The sequence below is a fragment of the Astatotilapia calliptera genome, chromosome 4 (assembly GCF_900246225.1).
Source record: "Astatotilapia calliptera chromosome 4, fAstCal1.2, whole genome shotgun sequence".
NCBI classification, from domain to species: Eukaryota; Metazoa; Chordata; class Actinopteri; order Cichliformes; family Cichlidae; genus Astatotilapia; species Astatotilapia calliptera.
The window spans coordinates 9,557,729-9,580,294 of record NC_039305.1 but is presented as its reverse complement, the minus strand read 5'-3'; the positions used below and the strand labels follow the sequence as shown (position 1 = coordinate 9,580,294).

The 22,566-nt window shown below is 39.6% G+C and overlaps 1 protein-coding gene across 3 annotated transcripts; it reads left to right on the top strand.

The window, feature by feature from the left end:
- Window positions 1-1,482: 1,482 nt before the first annotated feature.
- On the top strand, window positions 1,483-20,828 carry kdm8 (lysine (K)-specific demethylase 8). Of its 3 annotated transcripts, XM_026164493.1 has the most exons (9): window positions 1,483-1,497; window positions 3,833-3,944; window positions 16,094-16,578; window positions 17,314-17,486; window positions 18,248-18,380; window positions 18,947-18,997; window positions 20,100-20,249; window positions 20,349-20,441; window positions 20,526-20,828. In XM_026164493.1, exons 3-9 carry the CDS (start codon window positions 16,117-16,119, stop codon window positions 20,688-20,690), a joined length of 1,227 nt encoding a protein of 408 aa, XP_026020278.1. In that variant the 5' UTR covers window positions 1,483-1,497; window positions 3,833-3,944; window positions 16,094-16,116; the 3' UTR covers window positions 20,691-20,828. The 3 variants fall into 3 exon arrangements, with proteins under 3 accessions (XP_026020278.1, XP_026020277.1, XP_026020279.1); XM_026164492.1 differs by lacking the exons at window positions 1,483-1,497; window positions 3,833-3,944 and adding an exon at window positions 14,727-14,817; XM_026164494.1 differs by lacking the exons at window positions 1,483-1,497; window positions 3,833-3,944 and adding an exon at window positions 14,833-15,009.
- Window positions 20,829-22,566: the final 1,738 nt, after the last annotated feature.

Sequence of the window (22,566 nt, the reverse complement as noted above, 5' to 3'; positions counted from 1 at the left end):
TTCATGTGTCATACTCTCCAGCTGAGAAAGAACGCAGCTTTTATATTACATGGGTTAGCACTTCTACAGAGATCACCTCGGACCTGCTGGACATTTTCCCTCCATATCCTCTCCCGCATTGTCACTGCTGTGCTGAGTGAAGTCAAACAAATATCACCTAGATTATCCAGATGAGAGAGGAAATAGCAAATATAATCTTTGATATTTGAGTCGGTTAAGAGCCGTCATGATGTCATCAGGTGGCAAATTATGTATTTTTTTCATGGTCAGTAAATAGTAGAGATGGCACGATACCACTTTTTTATGTCCGATACCGATACCGATATCATAAATTTGGATATCTGCCGATACCGATATGAATCCGATATAGTGTTTTTTAATCAACAAAACTGTTTTTTAAAATATCTTGCTGCATTTTGCAAGTCTGCAAGTTCATACTCAAGTTTAAAACAACAACTACACTAAAGCTATTCTGTTATACCTGTATACAAAAAAAATATTTCATAGTTCAGCAATACTGATCAATCTAATAAACTTAGACCTACACCATCCTCCCTATTCTGGTATTTTAAAGAGTACTTAGCGTAAATATTAAGCAACCTAACTAATAGGGTTCCAACTCCCAGCAACAACAAAAATAAATAAATAAAAAATAGGGAACCACCCCTCACGCTCCACCTCATGATGCTTAATCAACGTAATCAACCTTAATTTGATGCAGTGTGAAAAAAAATGCACAGAAATCAATTATTTTTCAAGAAATATTAAATAGATTCAACATCTTTCTTCAACAAAATTGCAGACTGCACAGATGGTACCTTCCCAAAGGAAAATGTACTATAGCTTACTAGGATATATATATTAGACTTAATAGTCACTATATACAGTAATTGACTTCTATTCATTTTACATCAAATTAAAACTTTGGGTGTCAGATAATTAGTTATTAAAAGCTAGACATTTTAAATGAGAATAAGAAAGAAAAGTATGTCTTTGTGCCCCCTTTTCCCAGTTAATGCCCTATCGGCCCCCCTGGCTAAACTTTGCTAGATCCGCCCCTGCACAGTTACCAGCCGTCAGCTACGTAGAAAAAGATCCTGGTGTAGAAAGTAATATTAAATAAATTGTAACAACAGCTTATCAAGCTTAAACGTGCTGCTGTTGTTCAGCCGCTGGTTTCCTCTTTCTGGTGCAAAGTGGACCAAAAACAAACGAGAGACAGACTCGCGACAGAAAAGCCGATCAGCTGATTTAAGCAGTTTCACGATTGAAGTAGCAGCCGGAGAGCGAGAGGCAGTCGCTCAAGCTTAACGTGGGAATGCTTTACAAACATTCAGAGATGGACTTACACACTTGCTTTACTTCTCTCGGGGATAACTTTGTCGGAGATGAAATGCCAGGTTGCTAGCGAAGCTCCAAATGCTATCCAGACCACCGACAGGTCCCGCATGCCACAGCTGCTCTATCACGTGATGCATACTGCTCCTACGTTCTGAGGTGAGTTATGGTGTGTTGCAAGTTTTGTGAGGTGCTTTCGTGATATTTAATGGATCGGATTACATTTTTTATTTTTCTCCGATATCCGATCCAGTAATTTAGGTTAGTATCGGACCGATACCGATACGTAATATCGGATCGGTCCATCTCTAGTAAATAGTAGACTCATTTGTAGACATGGTAACAGCACCAAAGTTGATTTAACAAGAAAAATATGGGATTATTTTCTGGTTCAAAATAGCACATTAAAATGAAGCAAATGACACTAATTCACATGTTAGAAGATAATTCTGCCTAATACTTCTTAGTACACTGAGTTATATGAGAATATTAATATCATTCTTTTGTCAGTGCCGTTGATCTGTAGCTATGAGCCACAATCAGCTAAAGCTAACACAAACCTCAGTCTCTGATAAAGACATGCTAACTGGTGTAACTTTTTTGCACCACGGACCAGTTTAATGTCAAACAATATTTTCACGGACCGGCCTTTAGGATGTCGCGGATAAATACAACAAAATAAAATGATTTGACCAAGACAAAAACTGTGGTATTTTGTAAATATAATACTAAACACAAATTCACTGTGTAACTGTTAGCAGCGTCCTCCTGAAATGCACCAACAACATTGAGAGTAACATCCTCCTCTCTGCCCCTTAATGCTCTCTGGTCGCTATGGTAACACGTAAATATTTCTTTCAAAATAAGACACACAACTACAAAACAGAGTTAAAACCCTGAAAACCCCAGAAACCATAAATTTCAAACCCAAGACTCAACTCTCGCAGCCTGGTACCAAATAACTCATGGACCGGTACCGGGGACCATTATTTAAAGAAACTTTGCAAAATATGTATTCTTACATAACATGTGTTGTATTGCAGTCAGCATACTGACTACAACTGTAGCGATCATTTTAAAGTCTCTTTGGACTGGAAACACGTATGTCCTCATTAAGATAGTGATTTATGAGCGTGTGTGGTAATGTGAAAGTAATGTAACGAATAGTGTACCAAATTACTGTCTTGGAGATCAATTAATTACTCCCAAAAATGTCATGTTTAATGTGTAATACTTTATTTTTGAGTAATGACCATTGTATAGCTTAAGAATATTCACCTTATCAGAAACGTTCTCAAATTTTCAGGGACAGTTCATAATTAAAAGCTATTGCACCCGAGTTAGCTTGCTGCTAGTTTGAACCTGTCGAGAATAATTCAAGTTCTGTGCAAAGATTACGAAATCCACACATTCTAATAGAAATCCTCTTCAAGCTCTAATAGCTTCTTTTGTACTTGCTTGAAATTACCTTTCAAGCAAGTACCTTACCTCACAGACAGAAAAGGGAATTGGGATAGACCAAGCATTCAGACATGATGGCTGCAATCTGGCAATTCAGGAGTGCAAATGTCAAAGGGCGTTTTGGTGCAGTGAAGAGCATGCAGGGGCCGGAGCTTCTCGAACAAGCAGCATAGCCACTCACCAGTAGTGGGAAATAGAGGACATCTTGCCAGGGTTATGACTTCAAACATGTAACAGCCTCAGCAGCTTCAGGCCAAGGGAACAGATTGCTCCAATTACAGCAAGCCTCACGCACCAGATTCCCCTTGACACATGCAACGGTCTATTGGAGTGGACTTAGGGTAGTGGCATGTTGCTCTGGAGCACTGGGGGCCCACATATCCCAATGCCAATCTGTATTCTGTTTGAACCCGCACACATCTCCTTTTAGCCCTGCTTTCGTTTCAGATTCTGTTCATACTGGCTGTTTTTGGCTGCCAGCACAGGTGATTGGCACCTTCTTGCTGAATTTATAACAAAATCAATTCTCTAACAGCATCCCTGAGCACATCAATCTAAGAAAGATGCTTTCTACCCCCTCATTTTCAGCTTCACAGGCTCAGAGTGGTTATAGATGAATCCCTCTGTATACTCATATCGGCTCTGAGTGCTGTGGCAGTGCACGACTTTAATTGGCAGCATCAAGTAATGCACAACATGTTAGGAGCTAGCAGCATTGGGAATCACCTTGTTAATTGAGGGCCGCAGTTGAGAGATTGACTAATTGATCAAGGCCTTTACAAGAGGTAGATAATTCATGGCGGCAACAGTGCAAGGGGAGGAGCCTTGTCAGTGATGATTCATGTGTCTCTTGGAGGAGAGTTGGTCTCCATGGTCTCTTTTGTTCAGCAGGCCCAGTTTGAAGGGGATTGTATCATCAGCACTGCCTCATAGCTGCTTGCTTCGCCCTCTAAATCAGAATTAAAAAAGGTGAGGCAGGTGTTGATAGGTTGCCACAAATGATACAGTGTTGTATGTCTGTATGCTTCCCCAGATGGTTGCTGCACTCCCTGAGCACCATCAAGATACAGGGAAGATGTATGGTCCTGTTGTAATGAAAGCATGAAGGGACCTCAAGTCACAGAGGAAATGTCTCCATCACACAGGTAGGAAGGCAATCATGCCCTTGTGTACTGTACTCTGGGAAAAAAATGTGGCAACAATGCCAAGCATATAAATTGAAAAAGAGGCAGAAAAACCTCCGATCTTCAACCTTGAACTGAGTTGTGATTTAAATATTAGCTTGTCTGAAGGCACTTGTGTTCTCCTGTTAGAATATGCACAAACATGTATGTGTGGCAGGGTGGATCAGTGGTACTGCGGTGCACTGGTTAGGGCTGTCACTCTAACAGCAACAAAGTCCTGGGTCTGAATCTGCTGGTCGGTGTTTGCACACTCGTTAGGTTAACAGGTGATTCTAAAATTTGACTTATGTGTGAATAGTTGTCTGTTTGTCTGTGGTAGCCCAGTGACTGCCTTTGAAACCATGAATTGAAGAAACTGGATAGACAGGACAATAAATGTATGATGAGAACTCAATGAGATTTATGAATGCAGAGCAAATGTGGGGTAATGGAAGATAATATTTTAAGAAACAGTATGGATTTTTGGGGGTGCATGTTGGAAAATATGATATTCTATATTCATCTTTTATTGTCAAGTAGCTGTAGAAAGCTTGAATAGAATAGAATAGAATAGAATAGAATAGAATAGAATAGACATACATGGATATAGAATAGCATAGAATTATTGACTAACAACAAACTACTGACTTGTTGTCAGTCATTAATGTTCTGTTTGATTCATCCTGATAAGTCACAGCTATTGAATCGTTACAGGGGTAATACAATCTACATAGTTACAATCTAAGAGTCTACTATTCTTGTACCTGTAAACATAAAAAAAGAAAAAAAGAAGACAAGAAAATAGAAACAAATAAATGGCTGGCAGATATCTTCATCTGGGGTGTTTACTCTAAAAAACTGTTAATATTGCATTATTTAACATGTAATTCATGATATACTAAACGTGCTTAGTAAAATATCCCTTGTATTTATTTCAGGATTTATTACATGTTTTGTTGACATTAGGAAAAATATTGGAAAAACAGCTTTACCAGCCTTATCTATTGAGGTGCAATCATTTTATGAATGAATCACTGGGGAAATACATTTTGACAGAAGAAATCAGATCTGCTGCTGTTTTTTTTTTTTTCTCTCTCTCGCTGGTTTGAGATAGTTGTGAGATATGCATCATTCTTCTTCTCATCCAACAGCCTCTGCTATTTATATTTTCTCCCAGAGTCGAAGTCATCATGCACTTCCAGCACAAATCAAGCAGGGTTGGAGGGTCTCCAAATTTAATTTTGTGAGAGTGTCTCAGGAGAATTCAAATAAAATAGATTTTTTGCACAGTGGTAATTTAGGCAAGATTAAGATAACAGTAACTTGGTGCTTGCTGCTAAAATTGTAGACAGAGCCTGAATGTACTATCAATTTATTTTTTTAAATATGTTGTTTATATTTTCTGAGTATTTAGATTTGTTTTCACTGCAATAAGTAGATGAGTATGTATAAATGTACAGGCATATATGCATGTATTAACTCATGCATGTGTTTTATATTCTTTATGTAAAATTAATATCAATAGTTTTTTATTTTATACGGATAAATTTAATTTACTGATGTAAATTACTATCATAATGATTGCAGTGACCACACAGGCATATCATGCATGTATAAATACAAAAAATGGCATTTAATGCTGGCAAAATGTAATACAGCTATATTTTACCTTGTATTTTTATCCTCCTATTGTTCACATCATTATATTTCAATATAATACAGGGTTTAATTATATTTTCCCCTTTTCTAATTTGGGAGAAGAGTCATAAACTGCACTGAAAAATGAAATAAAGTGAACAGCTTGAATTATTTCCATGATTTCACACAGACTCTGCAAATGTGCAATATTACCATAATGAATCCCAATATTTCTATGTTTTACTTAGCATTACCATCAGGATTAGAGAAGCATATCAAGGGAGAGGCTTGAGTGTGAGACTTTAATCTGTCTAAGTTAAAACATAACCTAGTGAGGCTTGCCAAGTTTGCCTGGAGTCAGTGAACTGCCAAAGCTTTCACATCCTACAAGCAGAGGATTCATCACATGCTTTCAACTGCAGAAAATATGAAAAACAAAAAAATCCTTCCAGTGGCCAGACAGGCAATCAAAGGTTTCTTCCTGCTCATATTTTAAATTTTGTTTTGTTTTTTATAAATAAAGTCAATAAAGTGCAATAGTCAGAGCTGCTGGTAATACTGACTTCTGAATTATTAAACTATTTTGATGTATATTTTAAAAAAGCACCAGTTTACTAATACGCAGTATTCTTTGATGGGCAGTTAAAATGACTTTGAATTCAATAAGATTTTGCTTTTTTAATTGTCAAAGTCAAAAAGACAATCAAATGAAAACGAATTAAATTGCAGCCCAGTGGCTATGCAGGACAGATCCCCCCTCAGGGCAAATCTTCTCAGAACTAACATAGAAAGCTTATGAATTGCTCTGAGTTTGATTTCAAATGAAATGTAAGAAGCTTACAGAGGACAAGACGCCTTCAGCCAGTTCATCTGTGTGGTGTTCTTTCAGACATTTCACTGATCCCTCTTTGAGAAAATTTGACAAAGAGAATAAGAGTAACACATTTGTCAAATTATCTAATTAAGGATTAAAGAAAATGTAAAGTCTAACCCACCTGCCTATGGAGCAGTAGAGGATGTGCATCCTGTTTGCCAGTCCATCACAGACTAATACAGAGAAGCTGACAAACACTGACACTCAAGACAGTGCTGAGTTCACACCTGCTGGTCATTTGGGACCTTGCACTTTCTACCTGTGGCTGTGTTGGTTTTCTCCAAGTGCTCTAGTATCCTCCCAGAATCCAAAGACATACATTAGTTTAGCCACTGCTGCCGCCCAACAAATCTGACAAGGCGAGAAAATGTGCAAAAGTGCTTTATCATATTTTATGTCAACTAACGTAAAATACAGAAGTTGTGGATGGTTGGATAATCTGACATTTCGAAAGACCAGTGCTACAGCCATTTCAAACAAAGCTGCAGTTTCCAAGGTTACCAGAAATGTAGCTTTGTAGGACTTGAGAATAGATCATAATTTCTCTTGGATGAGGAGCAAAAAGAAGAAGAAAAACTTGTAATAGGAAATCTGTGAAAGTCTGCTGTGTCGGGTGGGGGGGGAAAGGTGGAGGGAAGCTGGGAACAACTGGCCACATTTTGTCTGCGCTCTCCTAACTATCCCTGAATAAGACAATAAAAGCAATATAAAGGACTGCATCTAGACACTCACACTGGCACAACGTGTACATTAAATGGGTTTTCAAGCGCAGCTGCTCAAAAAGAAGCAGTTTTCTAATATGGAAATTTTTCGCTGTATATTTCAGCACGATAACCCCGGACATCCAGCTCATTCATATTAAAGATTCAAAGAGGTCAGTGTGTCACAATGTGAACACTGAACTTGGATGATGGATCAGTACCCATTTGACAGCAGGATGTGATAAGAGCCCCTGGGTATGCTCAGAGTTGTTTCTGTGTATTTGTTCATCAGAGAGGCAGGTGGTTGAAGAACTGAATCGCTTTCCTCTGCTTTATTTGTGTTTTTGTTCCGGCTCCCACACAACATATAATGCAAGGAAATTAATATTTTTGCAATCTGAGCAGGATGTTGAATGATGCTGATTATAAAAAATGATTATAGCGATGCAGATGAATAAACGGAGGCTTTCCTCTCATATAAAGCATCTCTTTCACGCATGCAAACCCAAAGTGAAATAATCCATCAACACTTCTGCTTTCCTAAATCAATACAATGTGACAACATTTCTACACAGTTACAACCAGGACTATTGGGACAAAGAACACCGCTCTGTCACTGAATCTGCCATGATACATTTTCCTCTCTTCCTCCTTATTTACCGAGGCAGTTGTTTGTGACAGAGACGGTGGCAGGTCACAGGTGCCATGAAAATTAACCATCTTCTTCCCTTCACTGCAAACAAGTGTGAACATTTACCCTCCCTTATACTGAAATAGAACTTTGTGGATGCATTCTCCCGAAGCATTAGGTTTCCGCTTGTGCACAAATGAAGAATAGACTCCTCTTCACAAGTGGAGGTGACTGCTAACCCAGTTGAAGCAGGTAATGTGTGCCAAGGTCAGACATCCACAACTTTTATTTGTTCACAAACCACCAAAAGGCATTGTTGACTTGGTGCATGCACTGTTATGGAGTCTCTGAGTGCATGTATTTTCAATTCTGAGTGCCTTTCTGATCTTCTGTAACCTTTTTCTAACACGAAGAAAAGGATAAGGGATGTTTCTGGAACCTGTAATAGGTACAAAAAGCATTCTCCTGTTTTACACGGAGACACACAGGAATAAGCGACTGTGCATCACAGTTTTGGTCTTTGGATGGAATTTGTTTTTTATGTTCCAACTTTAATTTTGCCAAATGCAAAACAGGAGAAAGCAGAAAAGATTAAATACTTTGTTAATATAACTGGATGCATTCAAGTCGCGGTTGAAAATGAGCAGAATTCTACGAGTTCTCAATTGAAAATGATCTGTTGACTGCATGGGTCAACCATAATATTCATAAACCTGAATAAAATCATTGTTCTGTGCGTTGAAAAGCGTGAAGCGATGAAAAAGATTTTGAGAGTTTTCTGTGGTGTACATAGCTATTTTTTTCCTCTTTGTCTTGACTCGCTTTTGAAGTCTTAATCTCTGTTCTACAGCCTCTCTCTCTAATGTTGGGGGTGTCGTTCATAAATCTGACCTGATGAAAAGCCTTTGGAGTCAAGAATTGTCAACAAAGAAAGCATGACATACGCAACTATCTCTGTTTCCTCTTTGCATACTAAATTGTTAAGCCGTGAAGGAGGAGCACTTTGCTGCCACAACACTGCTCTCTGCTGGTAAATGAACTCCTTGTGTTGGACTGACCTTTGAACATTTGCAGGCTAGAATAAGGAGAGATTAAGGAGTCGAGGTTGTATTTGTTCAAGAAAACGGCTTAAAGCTGCAAAAGAGGTACGATTTCCGGGCAGAAAAAGCAAAAACCTCCTGAAATCATTCCAGTCCTTCAACTCTTCATTGTTAACCTGTTATTAAAAATGCATATTATTCACATTTGCATATGTATGCACTGAGAGCAATCAATCAAACCAGTGTCATTAACGTCTTTTTTCTCTGTAGCTCAGAAATGCAGTACATCAGACATGCACTGTAGAACATAGGCAAATGTGTTGTCCTCATTTACAGATTATCCACATTGTGACTTGAAGATTTAAAGGCTGCATAGCAGTGGCAGTTTTACTAATGACTCGTAGGCTCTCCAGCTGCAGGGGCCTCCAAGACATTTGGAGTAATATCACTTTGTTCAGATGCTACGGTTGTATGTATGAGCTCTACACCAGCACCTTGTCAGAAGCTAAGAATTTCCTGCAGAACCCCTGGAGGTGACCACCCACCTCGTTTTAGCCTTGTTAAAGAACCAAAGGGAAATCATATTTCAAGATGATACCCTTTCTCTTCATATATACTATGCTTATTACTGCATCCAAGAAAGATCAAAGCTACCTAAACTACCCTCAGAGCTTGCAGCCCACTGAAGATTTTTCACAGTACTAGAATAACGAGGTGAAGACTGCTTCCACTTTTATCTCCACCTTGCTTACCAAGTGAGTCATATTTGTCAGAAGTGAATCTTTTTGGCCAGAAGTGCCATGCTCTTCTTAGAAATGCACCGAGGGAAGAGTTGAAAAAGGGGGGGGATTTTTCAAGCAGGCAAACACATTCAGTGTCATTATTTTTTTCTATTCCAATGAAAGGTTGAAACGGTATATTTCCCCACCGCCTGGTATTGATTTGCGTATAAGCATCACCCCAAGTTTCCATCAATAATCAAACATGACCAGTATCAAGTGGTGACTGAGGAAGCAGAGTAACCTGGGGACTTTCCCCCTTTCTGTCTACCCTGAAACAGCTGTTTGAGCTCTAATTAAAGGGAAGTAGCAGGTGTCACCTGAGCCCCAACTGCAGGAGCACACCTGGTTGCATTAATTTGATCCAAAGTGGTTTTGACGGACTGTCTGCACTCTAGCGTCCCACAGAAAGCCAGTGGAACTGAGCACCTATTTGGAGCATGTGGGCAAGAGCGCTTCGCTAACACTGCTTTGTGGAGGTATGCCAAGCTGGCAAGCCCATGTCTTCGCAGTGACCCAGGGGACGGCTCTGTCATCCCTGCCTCTGACTTACCAGGAACATCTGTAAGTGAGCAGCCCTGCAACGCTGACCTGTAGTCACACTGAGCTGACGGCCGGGTGTGCCAGAGATAATTGTCTGTGGAAACCTCCCCGAGGCTGTAAAGGCAGCTTGTTTCAGATCTCCTGATGATTTCACAGGACATTTAACTTTACACCTCTCATTTGTTACCTCTCCAGGGCATTTCCAAATATCCATTACCAGGTTTCCAAGGAATGTAGCAACCCTTAACCTCTGCTAGCTTTTATGTATGCATAAATTGCCTTGGGGATAAATGTGACACTGAATTTGGTAGTTGTGACATGATGTGTTTTCCTGTGCAAGGTTAAGCAAACAGGTGACCTCTAAAACTGAGCAGTGACAAAAAAAATACTCATTGTGAAATTACAGATGCAATATTGTGTGATTTCTCTGACACTTGAATTGCCTGATGAAATTTACATGACCTCAGAATGAAGCTGCAGCGCTTCAAATGGGTACTGCCTCAGGTCATGCTGCACTCTCTGTGGCAACAATTTCTTTGTGCCATGATAATACATTAATTTCATGAGTCAACAGGCTACGACTGGCAGTTTGTGTCAAGCTAAACAGTGTTTAATTGGATTCTGATCCATGGCAACACCACCGGAGGCTTGTTTCAATCTTCCTTTTTTTTTCAGCAGCACCTGGAGCGTAATGGTGGTGATTACATCCCTCCTGTGGTGCCTTGGTGGTTCTACCCTCACGGCCTCTGGGAATATGCTGCTGACAGTCACGGTCCATGCTGCCCTGCTGCCCTGTTTGACTGCTGGCAAACCCTGAGCTGCTGCTGCTGAGATTTTTTGTTGTACCACTGCTGAGACAAGCCCAGGTTCAAAGGGAATTATGATAATACAAACCAAATTAATTGTTTACTGCACAAACCCGGGCACAGCTGAGATTCCAAACAATGTATCAGGAAAGCCTCCTACTTGCAGAGGCATAAAATTAAAACTGTTTACTTGGAAAGAAATTGAATTAAATAAAGCTACTTGGAGAGCACTTTTATGAAATGAAATCATTCAACTTGACCAAAAGAGGAAACGGATATAGAGTACGTGTATTATTATTACGTTATTATATTAGATAATATAATATAAATCTGGTGGTAATGTAATTCAGAAAAATTTAGGTGCTGAAATATGTTATAAGGGACTAAGAACACTATAAAATAATTGAACTTTTTAGGAAAAGTGGATTAACTTTAAAAAACAAAAACAAAAAAAACTGAAGTGTCAGAAACAGTTGTTTACAAATCAGTCTTACCAAAAGGATCTGGAGCTTTAGATCACATTGTCGTTTTCCTTGGTAAATCCTGTATCTTCATCTGCAAATGAAGATCATATAAGATGACTTGAACCTCAACAGAGCTCCTGCAGTCTTTCTAAAATTATTTGACTTATCAGTTGTTTCTTGAAAAGAAGACTACAAATCCAAGGAAACTGCAAGCCGAGAACTGCCCACAGGGTTGTTGTTGAATTGGTTCAGACTCTGTTGTGCTCTGAGGAGTTGTTTTTGTTTTGCATCTGTGTGATTGGTTCATGTCGCTCTGGGCATTATGAAAGGTTGTGCATAAGTTAAACGCATCCTCTAGGAAGCTCAAATGAATAAATGGATGTGTCCTGTTGTGGTTCAGGTTGCTAGTCTTACCGATACAATGATTATGTCATTTTAATGCTTCCAGATTCAGCAACCAAAAAATGTGTTAAAAAAATAAAACTAAATAGTTAATAGCACATTTTCTATGGTTTACGCTTTACTAACGGTGGTATATTCCCCTGCTTAAAAGAACCACTGCCATTGGGGGATGTTGTTGCCATGGAGAGCATGCTTGGTCTTCAAAGACGTTAAGTTAGGTGGCGCTACCAGATGTCTCCTTTATATGGAACTGCACAAATATATGGAGACACTGTATATCATTTTGGGCAGCTTTGAAGGGAATTCACTTTTCTAAAATCTGGATTTTACCCAAACCACGTGAAGAAAACAGGGAAGGCATTTAACTGTAGTCAGATTCAGGTTACCGTGTGTTTTGATGCCAATGCTGGAACAGAGAAAGCCACTGATCAATCTGGAAGCATCAAAATGACATAATCATTGTATTGGTAAGACTAGCAACTTGAATCACAACAGGACACATCCATTTATTCATTTGAGCTTCCTAGAGGATGCATTTAACTTATGCACAACCTTTCATAATGGGAAATATAGTTTTTGTTATAGTTTTTTGTTTTCTGTTTTGCATAAGGGGAGATATATTGCAATGTGCAGTGTGTGTGTGATAATTGGTTAAAAAATGCTGAAGCAGGCGTGCAAATCTTTTTGCTACAGGATTATTAAGACTATCACACGATGCCATGACAACACACTTGAGTTGCCTTTTGTGCTTTTTGGAGTGAAGGTGTTGTACAAGTTGTTTCAAATAAAATATATGTTTCCTTAACGTGCTAAATGACAATGTGACCTGCATAGTTATTATTTATTTTGTTTTAATTTTTTAAAGTTAAATTGCTAAGATGTTCCACATTGTCCACACAAACAGTCTTTGCCCTAAATTTAATTGTTAGGATGAGCAACATGCTGTTGGTTTTCCTGACATGTATGTGTTAGATTACATATCGGTGGACTCACTAGCTGAAATCAAGAAATCTTTTCAAATCAGGTGTAAAAAAAATATTTTGAAATTAAATTCCAAGATATTTTCTGAATGGCACGCTCTAACTAGGCCCTGGGAGGAACAGAGTCATGGGCCTTTCCTTCTACATAAAGAAGAGAAAGGTTGCTGACCCCTGTCGATGAAGTGTTGGAAGGACGGCCTGCACATGAAGTCAGTGCTGTGAGCACAGGGAGGAACAACAGTGCTGGGCCTCTGACCTTCAGCCCTGTGCTGTCTTACAACCAGAGTCAGACACATCTGAATAATACATCGACCTCTCCTGCTGGGACCACCCTCACTGCTCACACAAGCAGAGGTTCAGAAACACATCATTCACATCCACAGTGTAAGGTTTGTGTCCCTCGACATCCTACACAATAGTGAGCAGAGCTGAGGTTTGGTCCAATATTTATTGCCTATAGGAACTTATCCGATTGAGTGGCTTTTTTTTTAAAATCTTCGATGCTTGTTGGCATATTACTTTATTTTTTTTAAACCTTTAACATTATTACAAAAGGTCATTGTTTTAGGCAATTGTGCACAAGTATCTTGTCAAGCACTCAAATACTGATTTTCTTTATTCTTTTAAATTTGTAATTACCTGTTTTTGCAATTAGTCCTTTTAATTTTAATTTTAATTTTTTTGGGAAAAGCTTAAAAAGCATAAACACAAAGCCTTTTTTGGCTGTCACAGTAATTTCTCACCTCCATGCAGGAGGTGAACAAAAGATCGAGCAATGAGGATTCTGCTGTTTACACTGTGAGAATGAATAGAAACATCTGAAACATTTTAAAATCCCCCGTGATTCCTGGAAAGCCACGCTGTCTCTCTCTTGTTTCCATCTGCTTTACATACAAGAGCGGCTGTGCAGTTTGCACTGAGAGAATATTTGAATTTCATAGAGTATTTGACATTTGATAATAGTGCACTGTGTTTATAGATTCTACACTTCCCTGCCGAAGGTTTCCTATCATGCTTGTTCAGGCTACATACCCCCTAAAAAAGCAATATAACTGCCCTGCCCCTCCAAATATCTCTGTGTGACATCAAAAAGACAAATCCAATTATGGTTTCACTTGAGCTGATAAATATCAATCATCCTTCTTGGAATATCTGTGTTTACATAAATCGTTTCGAGCAGTGGGAGCAATTAAAAGGGAGGAAAAACAAATAGTTGTGTGCTGTCATTTAATGTGACAAAAGAGCTGGGGTCTCACTGCAAGACAGTCTATTGACTGGACTCTGTCATTTCACCTGTTAAGCCAAATTTATAATTGTATGTAAATGAGGTGGTGCTGTCACCAGAGCGCTGTTTCATTTTAACTGAGCTTCAGAGCATCTGGTTAATCATCTAAAAAGACAGAAATGAGACAGACACAGGTTTTAAATAGCCAGTAGTCTGAGAGGTTGTGAGCAAAAATGTGTGTGTAGGAGTAGGATATGCGTGGGAGTGTGTATGCTTGGCAGGAAACTGGCAGCACATGACAAACAAACAGGGGTGTGCAGTGCGCCAGCTTGACTTGGAGAAGGGGAGGGTGGGGGGGTCGCAAAGTCCAAGGACTTAGCAAAGTACCATTTAATTCAATGCCATCCTGCCTTTGCAGTGGGACTGTAACCTCACGGGTTAGAGGAAGTGCAGATGCTGCCACCATCTACTGGACCACAAAGGGAATCCCAGTTTCTGCCTTTTGAGAAGGAAAAGAAAAGGCTTAAGTTCTTGAAAATAAATAAACCATAAAAGCAATATTTTGTCATTAATAATTTGATGGGATCAGTTTTTATATACAGCTTTTAATATCTACACTGCAGCGTGGAACCAATATGTTTAGCTATTCGAGTTTCCTCCCGGTGTGTTTTTGTTGTGCCACAGGCGTCAGAGCAGCGCGCGCGTGTGTGTGGAGTTATTCCGTAATTTCACAGATATTATCGGATTATTGGTGTAAATGGCTTAGTAAAAGGTAAATGTGGCATTTTAGGGATTTAATTTGAACTTAAATTAAGTCTCCGTGTTTACGAGTCATCGTGAAACATTGCCGCCAAAACGTTTTTCACAAGTGTGCAAAATTCACAGACTGCTAGTAACAGGAAAGAGACGAAGAATGACAGAAGGAAGAAAGGGATAAATATGGAAAACTAAATATTTTCATGAGGTCTGGTCCTCTATTTCTGTGTCCATAAACCTGTTTCAGGTATTAAGTGCGTTGCGTCATAGCTTTAAATGGGAAATTCCCGGCAAGCTTTAGTAGCAAAAAATAGGAACATTTATATTTATAGGAAAATATATATCTCTCTGTGTGTATGTGTAAGTAGCCACGTTTTAAAGCTACAGCCTTGCGTTCATGTTACATCTTTGTTTCTTGTGAGATTTTGGGATAAAATTGAGCATAGAGTGAATTGCACTGCGTGAGTCTAATCTCCGAGGCTTTAACGAAAAATATAATTGGCTTTCTCCCGCTGCTGCATAAAGAAAAAAAATGAATGAGATAAAGTTCACTCTTTGCTCATACTTTGATGACTTCCATAATGAAATCTCACTGAAGGGACTGTAATTCCCCAAATATCCTAAGTCGTTGGGGTTTCCATTGGATTTTTGGGTTTGCTGCACAGCCCATGTGACTGTGTAAAAATCAGTTGGAGTGCACTCCAGGGTCGTGGATGGCTTAGGCATGTGGCATATCAAATGCTTTCTTTGTTTAGTCCAGTCTGCCTCTGAGTTCACAGGGCTGCGTTTCTGTACTAAAATGAATCAGGCCCTCGGAGTTGGCTGCCTCCTGCTTTGGCATCATCTCCAGCAACACAGACCATCCAAACGCTGATGGAGTCACATGGAGGCGGAGTTGGCGGCTCCAGCAACAATGCGGCAAAAGTGTTGTTTTCATGCATGTGTCTCGCCCCCCCCGGTTCTGGCTCAGGATGCCCTCACCTGTGTTCTGTTGTTGCCAGTTTAGTAATTAGTTGTATACATCTGTTTCACAGCACCAAAGAGGCTGAACAAGCGTACTGTGTATTTGTGCGACAATGGCAGGCTGTTTTAACAGTTGGTGGGCTCAATAACCAGCTAAATACATAAGGAGTCATTAAATTACATCCCTCCCCTTTAAAAAAAGAAGAGTCAGTGAATTGGTGAAAGTGAGCCTAAATCTGAGCAAATTTAACTTCTAAGTGCTTCATTATAAAAACTTGAGTTGACACTTCACTGTTAACCCTGACTCACTTTCATTGTTCATTTCACAGTAAAAGTAACGACCTTCTTGTCAATGGCATCGCTGTGGTCAAAAATCTCTCCAGTACTGCCTGCTAATGAAGACCAGTTTCCACTGAAATTCAGTGACAAAGTGGAGCTGAGTGTGGTGGAAATGCTGCAACAGTCCAGGAAGCAGTTGTACGGAGACATCACAAGTTCCAGCCGGTTGCTTAATGCTCAGATTATTTTGGACATTTCATGGGAGAAGCTCAACACCGGAACATGGCGGCATGTGGACAAGGAGTGGAGGCGCGTTTACTCATATGGCTGCCTCTTCAAAGTGGCGGCACTGTGTTGTGAAAGTCCTTCCGAAGACAAGATCCTGGAGGCTGTTCGGACTTGTGACATGGGTCTAATCATGGGCGCGGCCATCATGGGTGATATACTTCAGGTTATTGTTCGGATTCTGCAAAGTCACATAAGGACATTGAGCTCTACTAAAGAAGAGGATGAGAGTGAACATGCTGAGGTCAAGGTCAGCGATTTTTTTTTTCTTTCATCTGAAATGCACAATTTTCTGTCAGTCCTTTAGTTTATTTAGTAATTACTAACTGATAGTTCTACTTGTGAGAAAACATTCTTGTACATTTCATTCAACCTGATTCAGAGTTCGAACTAATAGTGACTGATGGGGACATTTCAGAGTAAATCTTCTGGACGCTTGGAAAAGAAATTCCTCTGTGACCTTCATTTTGTTGCACTCCATCAGATGTCACTGAAGATTAAGTGCAGCAACTTTTCAAATGTCAGGTCACTTTGTTTAGACACCATCTAAATAGAGATGGAGAGTTTAGTGCAGGGCTGGCAGGATTTTTCGTGCTTTTTTTCCCCTTTTAAAAGCTATCATCTTAAAAAAGCTGTTGAAATAGTCTACCCATCTGTCACGAGCTGCACAGTGGGGAATGGGGCTGCAACTAACAAGTATTTAGAAATGTTGTCTTTAATTTGTTCTTGGTTAATCAGGGCAAGGAAATGGTAGAAAGTAGCACCACATTTCCCAGAAGCTTAAAGTCATACTATGATTAAATTGCCTGCCACACTTACAGTACAAAAGAACACTGAAATCAGTATAAGCTGGAACCCAGAGAAGACTTAATTGATAGTTGTTTACTCACATATGTGAGATATAATCAAGGACTTGTTTTTCTTATCGTTTTCCTCTAAAGGTTGAATTGATTTTTTTTTTTTTTCATTTTGAAATCATTTCCAGAGAATAAAGATTGAAAGCCCGCTTGTCTCTGCAATCAAAGAAGAGTCGGCGGTTCTCAGGATAAAGTGTCCTTCACTGGAAAGTTTCAAAACAAACTTCCTGCTCCCCCTCAAACCGGTGATTTTAGAAGGAATCATCGACCATTGGCCTGCTTTCAACAAACACCCCTGGAGGTTTGTTTGTACAGAATGTATTGTTGTTCAGTTCATGATTGCTATTTGTATTAATTAATTGGCTATTATCAATCATTGTGGTTTGCATATTTTTGTCCGGATGACCTCAGCCAGCTGTTTCCCCCAACTATGAACCAATTTACTCTCATTAGTATGCTAATCTCAATCATGCACTGAAAAGGTTAAAGTCGATTTGTAAACCACTCTCAAAATTGTACATTCTGTCTGTGACAATAAGCTTCACAGTATTACCATGTTTGCGCTCCTCCACCTTGGTTAAATGCAGCACTTACATCCAGTCCAGCCTTGTAATCAGACTATTTTACACTTGCGGCAGCAGCAGAGTGCACTTATCAAGCTGAGAGGACAGAAAACCTGAAGGACTTTGGTACAGAGAGGCAGCTGACATGTAGTATGCAGTGTGTATCACTTTGATATCTATCTGTCATTTCCTTAACTATGTGAACAAATAGGGACAACAGGTCTGTTTACTCATCTCTGCATATGTGATTCCTGACTCTCAAGTCTGACACCAGCGTCTGATATAACTTTCTTTCAATTTAATAATATCCTTCACTGTCCTCCCTCTCATTGCTCACTCCTGACAGCAGCCTATTCACTCTGGCATCTGACATACAGCTTCTGGCACCTCAGTCACATCCTGACGTGCTTATATATAAGATGTTTTGAAGCATCGCTTGAAACCAGGATCGCCACATTTATGTGTGACTCACTCAAGTAACTGTCTCCCTCTTGCAAAGCATAGAATACCTGAGGTCTGTGGCCGGCTGCCGGACTGTTCCTGTTGAGGTGGGATCCAGGTACACTGATGAGGATTGGTCACAAACGCTGCTCACGGTCAATGAATTCATTGATAGATATGTTTTGAATAAAGTAAGTGCATCTTGAGCAAGTCTTTAAATCACATTATTTATATCAGTGGTCCCCAACCTTTTTTGCACCACAGACCGGTTTAATGTCAGACAATATTTTCATGGACCGGCTTGAAGGTGTCGCGGCTAAATGCAACAAAATAAAATGATACAACCAAGACAAAAACTGCAGTATTTTGTAAATATAACACTAACTCAAATTCACTGTGTAATTGTGTAACTTTATTAGCAGCGTCCTCCTGAAATGCGCCAACAACATTGAGAGTAACACGCTCCCCTCTGCCCCTTAATGCTCTCTGGTCGCTATGGTAACACGTAAATATTTCTTTCAAAATAAGACACACAACTACAACACAGGAAAAAGACCCAGGGAAACAGAGTAAACAATAAGAACCCTGGAAACCATAAATTTCACACCCAAGACGCAACCCTCGCAGCCCGGTACCGGTCTGTGGCCCGGAGGTGGGGGACTGCCGATTTATGTGAATGAGAGAAAGAGAAGACCTTGGGATTTCTAACATGATATCTGGGCTTTTGTTGTTTGTTTTGTGTATCAACATTGAACAGGATGGAGTGAAAGCTTTGGGTTATTTGGCTCAGCACCAGCTTTTTGACCAGGTAGAGTTCAGATTTTTAGTTTTGAAACACCAAAATAAAAGTGAATAATTTTGTCAGTTTAACACTTACTTCTTTAAAAATGACATTTTCAGCACTATAAAGAACGGGATTCTTTTTCTAGCTGTCATACTAACACAAGATTGCTTTTAACATTAGTGGTATTTTTTAGCAGTAATTTCAACATCAGGGCTGGATAATTAAGATCAATTTTTTGGACTCTATGATTAGATTAGAAGGATCACAGCCACAGAGTCACCATTTAGACCGATTTTCACACAGCATCTATATTTTTTTACATTTCTTGGGGATTTTATAGTGCCATGTTTCTAAATGAAACATTTATTTTTGATGTGCAAAAGCTTTGATTTCTTTATATATCACTTGGAAAATACAAAGTCTGTGCAGTGATTTGTTGAAACATCTGCAAACATACATGGGAATACAAGGTAAAAGGCAAAAACCGAGATTATACAATTCTGATGAGCTTGAAAGTGAATATGTGGCACAGTGTGAACGGTCTTAGGCAAGCTTTCTTGTAATTCCTTTAAGTAGTCTTCATGAACAGTTCTCCAGGCTTCTTAAGGACGTTCAAGGCTCTTCTTTGGATGTCGGCTGCCTTTTGTTTAATTCCCTGTTAGGATGATCCTACACTGTTTCAGTAATATTGAGGTCCAGGCTTTGGGGAGGCCAATCTGTGACTGATATTTATCAGGCTGATAAATATCTCTGGGCTGTAATGAGACTGAAAATTCCAATAAATAAACAGACTGTTTGCAGACATTCGGGTGACTCTCTGAGGCTGTACGGGAGCTCATCAGTAATAGTTAAGTAAAAACCAACCTTATGGCAGAATATCTGTGCCAGTTTTCATGGAAATCCATCAAGTATTTATGAATATTTTTCAGTTGGAAAACTATGGTGGATATACTGACAAAAAGAAGTCGTGCATTTTTTTTAGTTTGCATGGCAGAAGGTGGAAAAATAATTAGCAATTCTTTTTACTTGCCAGGAAATGTTGGCAAAGTTCTCATGAGAAAAAAAGATACTATTTAGTAAGTAAAATTAGTCTTAAATGCCCTATTACTGTTTGATTATACCTTAGATACCAGAGCTCAAGGATGATATCCGCCTCCCTGATTATTGCTGTCTTGGTGAAGGCGACGAAGAGGATATTACTGTGAATGCGTGGTTTGGTCCCGGGGGTACAGTCTCTCCTCTTCACCAAGATCCTCAACAGAACTTTCTGGCGCAGGTGCTGTTAACTGTAATGCTTTATGAATTAAATTAATGTCAAAGGTTGATCATGTGATAACAGTTTCCTTACCACATGGGATTCCTTCTGTATATACAGGTAGTGGGAAGCAAATACATTCGCCTATATTCCCCCGAGGACACAGGCAAGCTGTACCCTCATCAATCACAGCTGCTTCACAATACCAGTCAGGTAGGATTGACAGTCCATGGAGATAGCACATGTCGGACGTGCAAATGTATGCAGTATTTCCAATTTCTGACTTCTTCCGTCTAGGTGCAGGTGGAAAATCCAGATGCCGAGCGCTTCCCGGAGTTTGCCAGAGCTCCGTATCTCGAATGCGTGTTACAGCCTGGAGATGTTCTTTTCATCCCTGTCCGACACTGGCACTACGTCCGCTCCTTAGAGCTCAGCTTCTCTGTCAGCTTCTGGTGGTCGTGATTGCAGTTTCCAAATAAAAAACCATATAGCATGTGTGTAATGAAACTAGTTCAGCCTGATTTCTCCTGCTGTTGAAGAAGGTCACTGGAGAGCTTTTAACTAATGTGAGGCTAATAAAAGTATTAGGACGACCTCTGATTACAAAAACCTTTGATCCATGAACTATGCACACACATTGCTCAATGATTACTTTAATTGTGCTGCTGATGATTGCAACATCTATTATGTGGAAAGCGACCGGCAGCCACAGAAAACAACAAATGAGCAGTTAAAAGTGTTTCTGCTCATTTCATTCTGCATATAATTTACAGAGGGTTGTTAGTCATCTAATTTGATAGGGTATGTTTCTCTTTTCAAATTGGCTTATTTAATTGTGTTCTCAACCTTATTCCCACAAATATTCTCAGATGTGTGATTTCCATAATTCATCGAAATGAGGCAAGTCTTCAAATTTAATAACCAAGTGAGCTACAGGTACAGAAATGTGGTAATAAACACAGCTCTCTGGTTAAACTGACAGCCTGAGCTAATCAAGCAGGTCACAGATGAAAATTAATAAATTAAATGAATTAATCCCCTGGGCATACACAGACTTTGAAATTAAAACCATCTCATTGGTAAAGTACTTTGACAGCACAACTCTTGTTTGGCACCAGAAACGCAAAACCTGACAACAAAGGGAGCCGCGGATTTCAGACCTCTGACAAGCCACAGTCGTGTATCCTGTAGGTCCTGTTCAGTCAAGCCTGGTTATTACAACTATGATGTGAGGAAGTGACAAAATTAAGCAGATCTGCCCTAATGTGCGTGTTTGATCTGGATTGAGTCAGAAGTAGCGGCGTTTTGGGAAATCAAGGCAGTGTCAGACAGGTGAACTTGAAGAGTTGTGGGGAATGCTTTGATAAAGCGCTGTAGCTCAAGGAAAGGATATATAATAGACACTTTTTCCTTCAGTTTAAGAGGGTAAAAATACAAAGGAATTGTAGTTCAAAACAACAAAGTGGCCTCAACAAGCTAAAATATTTTTCTGAAAACACAAGCTATATACTGTCTGACTCCGAAAGTGGTTTTGCCAAAAAAAAAAAAAGCATAAACACTCATGTGAAACATTCCTTTGAACATGGTGGCTTGTGGGCATTCATTTATGCACAGCTCTCTTGAGGTCCCCCCACAGCATTTCGATCAGGTTGAAGCCTGAACTTTAACTGGGTCATTGCAGCACCGTGATTCTTTTCTTTTGTTGTAGATTTCCTCCTGTGCGTAGGATCATTGTCCTGTTACATGACCCAGTTTTGGCCGAGCTTTAGCTGTCAGACAAATGGCTTCACATTTGCCTCTAGAATACTTCAGCCTACAGAGGAATTCGTGGATGAATCGATGACTGCAAAGTGCCCAGGTACTGTGGCTGCAAAACAAGCCCAAATCCTCACCCCTACACCACCACGTTTGACAGTTAGTCTGAGCTGTTTGTGCAGATGTGCTGTCTTTGGGTTTTCAAACCTTTCAAACAAGCCACATTTGTTCAGCCTTCTTCTAATTGTACTGTTGTGAACTTTAAAATTCAACATAACTGAGCCCTTTAGAGTCTGAGATGTAGCTCTGGGATTTTTTTTGCAGATTCCCTGAGCATTGCACAATCTGACCTTGGGGTAGATTTGCTGGGATGTCCACTCCTGGGAATATTGTAGCATTGTTAACACACACCAAACTTAAAATGTCTGTCTCTGGGTCAATTAAATTCTCCCAACCTACACTGCAGTATTGCAATGTTGGTAAAACCAAGCAAAAGTAGTTTTAATATTTAAAAATATGAAAGTTTAGCTATGAGGCCTCTTTCCCTTTTTTGTTTCTGTAGATAAGGTGGCATAATAAATAA

Coding starts and splice junctions, on each gene's coding strand:
- kdm8 (XM_026164493.1), top strand. CDS start 16,117: ATGGCATCGCTGTGGTCAAAAATCTCTCCAGTACTGCCTGCTAATGAA. Junction 16,579..17,313: donor GTGAACATGCTGAGGTCAAG/GTCAGCGATTTT, acceptor AATCATTTCCAG/AGAATAAAGATTGAAAGCCC. Junction 18,381..18,946: donor ATAGATATGTTTTGAATAAA/GTAAGTGCATCT, acceptor AACATTGAACAG/GATGGAGTGAAAGCTTTGGG.